The 8,418-nt window shown below is 42.4% G+C and overlaps 1 protein-coding gene across 2 annotated transcripts in view; it reads left to right on the top strand.

Annotated features, from left to right (window-relative positions):
- The first annotated feature begins 1,530 nt into the window (after nucleotides 1–1,530).
- The window catches only part of MED14 (mediator complex subunit 14), a 122,824-nt gene continuing 115,936 nt past the window's right edge, over nucleotides 1,531–8,418 (top strand). The window contains exons 1-3 of one of the 2 annotated variants that reach the window (XM_075679752.1): nucleotides 1,531–1,779; nucleotides 3,034–3,056; nucleotides 4,361–4,506. In XM_075679752.1, coding sequence (XP_075535867.1) covers nucleotides 4,391–4,506 — 116 coding nt within the window. In that variant the 5' untranslated portion in view covers nucleotides 1,531–1,779; nucleotides 3,034–3,056; nucleotides 4,361–4,390. The remainder of the gene's footprint in view (nucleotides 1,780–3,033; nucleotides 3,057–4,360; nucleotides 4,507–8,418) is intronic. The other variant, XM_075679753.1, reaches the window with a different exon arrangement.

The following is an 8,418-nucleotide window of genomic DNA, read 5'->3' as shown; positions in this document are numbered from 1 at the left end:
ATATATACACACACACACACACTCTTTTTTTTTAATTGGCCATAACGCGACGTACAGAAGGAATGACTGCATCGTTGGCTGTCGTTTCGCTTGCACGCCTCGCCCCCTCGGATTCGAGAATTTCCGACGCATCAGTGAGCATAACGTGTACTGTCTGGTACTCATACAGATGAGTACTGTACAATTTAGAACCGAAATTAATGACATAGTGCGGAAACGTTGCATATGGCGGCGAGTTGCGCCAGTTTTGGAGGTTGTTTCGACTTTGCTGAGTCTTCGTCGTCCACAGTCGGCGCATGGCGTAAGCACGTGCATGGGCCGTTGTTTCCGGTGCGCCGTAGTGGTCGCGCCGCCGCCATTTCAGTTGCAATTGACCAAAATTATGCCCTGGGCGCGCCGCCGCCATCCGCCGTAATGCATGATCCGCAGGCTGCGCGCTAAGTTTAACAACTGGTTAAACGCTGAAGATTACACGCCGCTACTGGAGAAGACTCTGGAGGACCTGCGCAGCGATGACACCGATGTGGCCATTCGGGCGGCAGATTTGGTGCTGGGCCTCCTTCCCCTTAGACAGGCACCGTCATTTAGGGTGTACTACAATGACATCGTATGCGCTGCCTATAAACAGCTTGTCTGCACCAATGGGCTGGTACGCTTCAAAATGTCTGAGCTTCTGGAGATGATGATCGCACTGGACATGCAAGCTACTACTGAGCTCATGCTGTTCCTCGCCGACGAAGCCGACAGCATGCAGCTCGCCGGCATCCTCACGGCCCTGTGCAAGGTTCTTCGCAGCGACATGTGTATGAAAGACTTCCCGAACCAACAGGTGCTCAGTTTCTTCGAGAAGCACTTGGACAGCAGGGACGATAATATTCGCGGCAAGGCGATGGCTGGTGCCCTTCTCATGGACTACTATTTCAAGGCGGTGTCGCCGAAACCGAAACCGGAGATAGAAGATGAATAGCTGCGTATGTGTATATGTGGTAGCCGCATTAGAGATGCTGGATGGTTAGTGACCCTGAACAAGCTGAACGGCACGCTACACCTCTGTCGCTGAGTTGACTACGCGGAAGTGTAGTTATATGGGCTGGACTACAGAGTACCTACAAGTTGTTTTCTACAAAGATTATGTGATAGTAGCTATCTAGTTTCAAAACTGCTGTGCGTCGGACAGGATGTGGCTAAACATATAAAATAAACCGTAAATTTTGTTATTACTAAGCTTTTGAATTAGGTCAGGGCACTTGCGTGTACTGACCCTATATAGTAACATTTAATATTTCTTTGGTAAGGTTTGCTTTTTGCAAAGCAAATGAGTTTGTCACCGTCAATCATGTCAAAACCGAAACTATATTTTCTGTAATTGTTAATAAGGTCATCTATATGCATTTTACAGACAAATCACGTAGGACAAAATTAGCTGAAAAAATTTACTTCCAGTAGTCGTAAGATTAAATCTTGTTTTCTTTTCTTTTTTTTTTTGCTGCTTGCGCACGCCATTACAGTTCAGCGGTTCAGCCACAGAACACCTATGGTTCAGCTTCCGGATCCGTTTATTAGTACGCGAGTATGGAGATGGAGTACGCAGTGGTGTAGATAGTTCGTTGCTTGCATCTTTAACGGCTGTTTTTAGTTATTTATTTTCAGCAATGGCCTGTTTTCTTATGAATTGTTTGCACTTTCCTTGTTGTCCATGAGCTGCTTACCTCGCTACCTTTGTGAAGTGTTTTCTTGTGAGAACTTGGCAAGTCCAGTCTGACGACGTATCTGAAACAGGTACGATTCCTGTGTGTTGTGGATATGAGCGTTTTTCCGTTTGTCACACGTGAACGCTGAGTAATAATAAGGGCGAATTAGGCTCTTTCTGTCTCATTTATTAGAAGCGACTCTAGTATTGCTTAAAGTACGAAGTGCTTGCGTATCTCACTCTGCCATCGTCAAACTTCATGTGTCGTGTTTCTGTTGTCACCATTACGATGCCCGCGGTCCGTTGGGTAAATAGCAAAGTTCCGTCGTCTTACGTGTAACACAAAAAAATATATATATGTTTGTAAGTATGATCGCGGGGTCAGCATCTTGAATATTGAATAGGTAGACTGTAGCAGGTGATACCAAAATTCGTCAGATTCGTTTTGCGTAAACGATGCATGCAAGTCGAACCGCATTATAATGTTTGCACAAGCGGAGCCAAGGTATTCATAAGCGTTCGTAAAGTTTACACTTGTTATGCATCTAACCAAGTTGGCAAATTCAAAGTTTGAGGAAGGTGCAGACGGAAATCCGCGCTAATGTTGCAGCTGTATCGAGCTTGTAGAGCGCAGTAATAAGGCCAGAATTCTGTACCGTATCGCACTGCATCAATGAACTTGTGGGCCTTGCTACAATTTTAGCTATGGCGAGCGTGGATTCTGTCTCTAGATGTGAATGCTAGGGTACTTATTTAATATACTGAGCGTGGACGTGTTTCGGACCTCTGACGAATCATATGAGCTCTCCATCTAACGCTTAGTCTTAATTTCTAAGCGTTTTAGTCACACTCCCCTCATCAATCTCACTTATCCTGTATATGTACACGTCGTAAACGTTTTGGTAGGTAAACAGAATTTAAAAAAAATAAAGACGGGCATCAGGAACACAGAACAAAAAGGAACTTTGAGGTAAGTCATACTCTAAACGAGAAAACAGCACAACTTGGACTTGGACAGAATTTTTGAATCGTACTTAGCTTGCTTGTAAACAGTAACCACTAATAACTTTGGGAGGTGTGCATTTTCTGGTGTTAATTTGGGGGGCTCCATAGACACAAGTGCAAAGGAAAACCTATTCAGATGCTTCAAAGTAAGCCGTGATCCTAATTTAAGCGATTTATGAAGAATAATGCTTGTTAACAGAGCAGGTTAAATCCCATCTATGCAGAATATTGAGTGAGTCCCGGAACATAGAGAGACCAAAATATACCTAAGACATTGCACGGTATTATTGCTGCACCATAGTGCTGTTTGATGAACTATTTCCTGCGTTTTGTTTCAGATGGTGCATTTGCAAAAAAACAGGTAATTGTGTTGTTTCTGTTTGCATCACTCGCAATTGTTTGTGAATTTGGTGTCGTTAAGTTCGGGTGTGTTTTAAGGCCTGGGCTTGTAGATGAGAGATACTGTAAGTAGAAAACTGCATTTGTTGACATATTGCAGTTTTACTTGTTTCATATGTCAAGGTATAAATAACCATTGAAATAGAAATATCTTCAACTTCTACTCCCTATCGAAAGATATTTTTGTCAGTGCTTCAGTAAAGCATGTAGTATCTTTGCCTGGTGGGATTGGACATTTAATTCAGTTTCTCATGTCAGCAGGCCTTGTAGAGAGAAAGCTCTTTAGTGAAATGCAAAAAATTCAGCTGGTGTGTATGTAGCTGCCTACGTGCTACCAAACATAGAGAAAGGAATTGAGACAGAAAAGGTTTAAGGAGGATGGGAAAAGGGGAAAAGAAAAAGACACCTTCACAAATGTATGTCAGTCTTGGTAGCTCGTATATCCAAGACAGTGGAACTGTATAAGGGAATTCTCGCACCTTTCGGAAGTTGTTTGTGTTTATTTTGTCCATGTGCCACTGCCCAAAATATGCCCAAGACATTGCAAACAATTTACTGTGCCTTGTGCAACTCTTTTGCCATACCCAACCCTTTTTATATACTTCACTATATCCAAGCTCTGTACAGAGACCTGTGTTTTTTCCGCAAGTTGAAAAAAAAAAAGGCACAGCGTGAAAATGCTCATTAAAACACACTAATATTGATCTTAGCCAAGAGGACCTGACGTGATGCCTGCAAAATATTTTTCAATTTGGGCACCTTGTAGCTGATGTTCAGTCTGTAGCTATTGAAACACAGTATGAGAAACTAAAATTAATATTACTACCCATAGTAAATCATGCAAAGAAGAAGTCCTTTTGAGTGAGGTACACGCGATATAACTTTTATTTTATAACTCTTAAAAATCATGTTTCAAAGCAAATTTGGGGCTTCGACACTGGATGCATTGCTTGTTTTTCTTTGATTGGCACTTGATGCTGACCATGCTGTCACATGCTGCTGCCGACCTTTGCCACTGTCACCTGTTACTGCTGCCATATGAAAATCATTGTGGAACTACCCTTAACAGCTTCATTGTAAAAGGCAAGAAAATATATGATTGTGGGATTTGTATTAGAGGTAACGGCGATGATGCTGATGTCAATTAGGCCAGTGCAGAGTATTACCTGTACCAGTGAATTTGCTTGCTTTGGTTTCAAAATGCTCCTGCTTGTGCAGCTTGCACTTTCTGAGCATGGCTTTTGTGTTTTTTGTGACATCTTGCAGGTGATGGACTGACCAAAGTTTGGTGTGAAGATGTCTATGCAGGTTGCCAACATATCCCCAGGGGGGGCAGGGAGCATACCCCTGGGGAGGCTCATTGACTTCATCTTGCAAAGAACTTATCATGAACTGACTGTGCTTGCCGAGCTGTGAGTATGTTGTGACTAGTTTATTTCAGAGTACCCTAAAGGCCCTCTTGTGAGTTTATTCACCTTGAACAAGACCTTGGGACCATGGCCTCGTATATCGCAGCTACAAAAGGCCACAAAAGCGTTGCTGCGATATTTGAAAGCTACAGGATTGAGTCAGGGTCTGTGATCCGGATTGAGTGACTGAACGATATCCCCAGTGGACTTTCTGTTCTTCTTTTAATCTTTCCATCCCCTTCCCCAGTGTAGGGTAGCCAACCGGGCTCAGTCCTGGTTAACCTCCCTACCTTTCATTTATCATTTGCTGTCTCTCTCTTTATTACATTGGGTCGAGTAAATGAAAAACACTTTTACTAACACTTAAGACAACACCACAAAGCATGGACATTTAGATAGAATGAGTAAAAAAGAATAGGTGGTGGCAATATACATAATACTTTTGGACATGGGCAGTTTTTTATAGGTCAATGAAGAAAAACAATAGTCATAATCAAAAAGAGCTGCGGCTTTGTCAAACAATGCTAGTGATAATCGTCCTGCAAATGATCATATAAAAAGAAAGAAACAATGTGTTTTGGTTTACAAGAGTAAAAGGGGATGATAGGGATCAGTTTCAGTGAGTATGTTTGATTCTTATGGCAGGTTATTCCAATATGCTGTTTGGGAAATGAAAGACTGGTCGAAATGGCACGAGCAGGTCGTTCGCATGTGTGATCACATAGGATGAAGATTATTGCGAAGCTTTTAAAGAAGTTGTCATGAAGTGATGAGTGATAAGAAAGTTTGTAAAATAGTGCTAGATGACTGGTGGTTAGAAGTAGTTCAGCACAATGCGTTGGCGGGCTAGTTGGTGCAAATTGTTGTTTTCGAAAATAGTTTTACATTGCAAGTTGCAAGGAAGACACAAATCAGTGCTACATTTCAACTACATGTTACACTTGTTCTATAAATATAGGAAGAATTATGGCTATTTAATAATATTGTCTCAATTCTTGATACTATGTTGTATTATCTCTAAGGTCCACACATATTCTCAAAAAATCCGTAGCAGGAATTTAGTTTAACCTTTCAGATGCCCCTCATCATTTGTTGCAGAAAAAGATATCTTTCAGAACAAGCCACCTAAGCAGGCCTTTGGGACAATAAATAGGTCAGGCAAACAAGAAACTACCATTGTTTGTTTTTTACAGGTACCTACACAGTTGTGTACAAAGCCTCATGTTGTCACAAAGTTCAGCAATGTGTTTCAGGCATGGAAACTGTAAAAGCAGTTGCAGTCTTTTGTCAGGCAGAACGGCACACCTAGAATTGGTCCCTTCCTCTCATTAATTTGTAGTTCTGAGCTCAATTTGCTTCTGGCAGGATCACAAGCTTCTGGCCATGGCCTCCTCCTTTTATTCGGAGGTCATGTTCACATTCACAGGTTTTGTTTGAATGCTGTAGGTATTTGTTCCTTCAGAAAATGACTTTGAAGATCAACTCAGGCATGTCCCCCAAAAACTGTGTGGCGTCGGGATGTCCTGTGCATTCAAGATGCTTTTTGAGCTGTCCACTGAGTGCAGTGTTGGTGGTAGGGGCGGTGGTGGTGTTAGGGGGAAAGAGAAAAGGCAATTTCTTTTGTTGAAAATTTCCTTCACAATTTTCCACAGTACCACAGGGACCTGGAAATAGCACGTCTTAAGCATTCTCTTTATCTGTGTTTTCAATGCAAGCAGAGCTGATGAACTCAACTCTGGCAACATCATTCTCATCTTCGTCAGTTGTGTGCTGCCATGCTGAATATATTGTGCATTAGTTTTATCTTTGCCCCCCATATGTCATTGTAAACTCCACAGTTAGAAGGCAAGAAACGGGAAATTCGGCTGCAAATGCGTAATTGGCAGCATCTATAGCACACTCAGAGTAAAGGTGGGACTTCACAATGTACACATCATCATCATCAGCCTGGTTATGCCCACTGCAGGGTAAAGGCCTCTCCCATACTTCTCCAACTACCCCGGTCATGTACTAATTGTGGCCATGTTGTCCCTGCAAACTTCTTAATCTCATCCGCCCACCTAACTTTCTGCCGCCCTCTGCTACGCTTCCCTTCCCTTGGGATCCATTCCGCAACTCTTAATGACCATCGGTTATCTTCCTTCCTCATTACGTGTCCTGCCCATGCCAATTTCTTTTTCTTGATTTCAACAAAGGTATCATTAACTCACGTTTGTTCCCTCACCCAATCTGCTCTTTTCTTATCCCTTAACGTTACACCTATCATTCTTCTTTCCATAGCTCGTTGCGTCGTCCTCAATTTCAGTAGAACCCTTTTCGTAAGCCTCCAGGTTTCTGCCCTGTACGTGAGTACTGGTAAGACACGGCTGTTATAAACTTTTCTCTTGAGGGATAATGGCAACCTGCTGTTCATGATCTGAGAATGCCTGCCAAACGCACCCCAGCCCATTCTTATTCTTCTGATGATTTCAGTCACATGATCCGGATCCGCAGTCACTACCTGTCCTAAGTAGATGTATTCCCTTACCACTTCCAGTACCTCACTACCTATTGTAAACTGCTGTTCTCTTCCGAGACTGTTAAACATTACTTTAGTTTTCTGCAGATTAATTTTTAGACCTACCCTTCGGCTTTGCCTCTCCAGGTCAGTGAGCATGCATTGCAGTTGGTCCCCTGAGTTACTAAGCAAGGCAATATCATCAGCGAATCGCAAGTTACTAAGGTATTCTCCATTAACTCTTATCCCCAATTCTTCCCAATCTAGGTCTCTGAATACCTCCTGTAAACACGCTGTGAAGAGCATTGGAGAGATCGTATCTCCCTGCCTGACACCTTTCTTTATTGGGATTTTGTTGCTTTCTTTATGGAGGAATACGGTGGCTGTGGACCCGCTGTAGATATCTTTCAGTATTTTTACATACGGCTCGTCTACACCCTGATTCCGCAATGCCTCCATGACTGCTGAAGTTTCGACTGAATCAAACGCCTTTTCTTAATCAATGAAAGCTATATATAAGGGTTGGTTATATTCCGCACATTTCTCTATCACCTGATTGATAGTGTGAATATGGTCTATTGTTAAGTAGCCTTTACGGAATCCTGCCTGGTCCTTTGGTTGACAGAAGTCTAAGGTGTTCCTGATTCTATTTGCAATTACCTTAGTAAATACTTTGTAGGCAACGGACAGTAAGCTGATCGGTCTATAATTTTTCAAGTCTTTGGCGTCCCCTTTCTTATGGATTAGGATTATGTTAGCGTTTTCCCAAGATTCTGGTACGCTCGAAGTCATGAGGCATTGCGTATACAGGGTGGCCAGTTTCTCTAGAACAACCTGCCCACCATCCTTCAACAAATCTGCTGTTACCTGATCCTCCCCAGCTGCCTTCCCCCTTTGCATATCTCCCAAGGCTTTCTTTACTTCTTTCGGCGTTACCTGTGGGATTTCGAATTCCTCTAGACTATTATCTCTTCCGTTATCATCGTGGGTGCCACTGGTACTGTATAAATCTCTATAGAACTCCTCAGCCACTTGAACTATCTCATCCATATTAGTAATGATATTGCCAGCTTTGTCTCTTAACGCATACGTCTGATTCTTTGCCAGTTCCTAATTTCTTCTTCCTGCTATGTACACAGTTGTGTACATAGCATCTGAGATGGTTGGAAAGGTAATCTTTGAGGTCCTAATATGTATGAAATTTTTTGTATTCCTTGTATGAGAATTTCTCTGCAATGATTATTTGTCCTCTAGAACACACAAATGCCTTGATTGTCTCCAGTAAATAGTTAGGGTTGGCAGGGAGCCACAATTACCTGCAGTGTGGGCTGACTGGCTCAAGGGTTTGGCCTGGTTTGAGCACATAAAAAATTTGATTGGGCTAAGCTGGTGAACAAAAAACATTTGTTTTTATATTA

The sequence above is a fragment of the Dermacentor variabilis genome, chromosome 2 (genome assembly GCF_050947875.1).
Source record: "Dermacentor variabilis isolate Ectoservices chromosome 2, ASM5094787v1, whole genome shotgun sequence".
Lineage (NCBI taxonomy): Eukaryota > Metazoa > Arthropoda > Arachnida > Ixodida > Ixodidae > Dermacentor > Dermacentor variabilis.
Note: the sequence above shows the minus strand (reverse complement) of the source record. Positions and strands in the feature narration are given on the sequence as shown.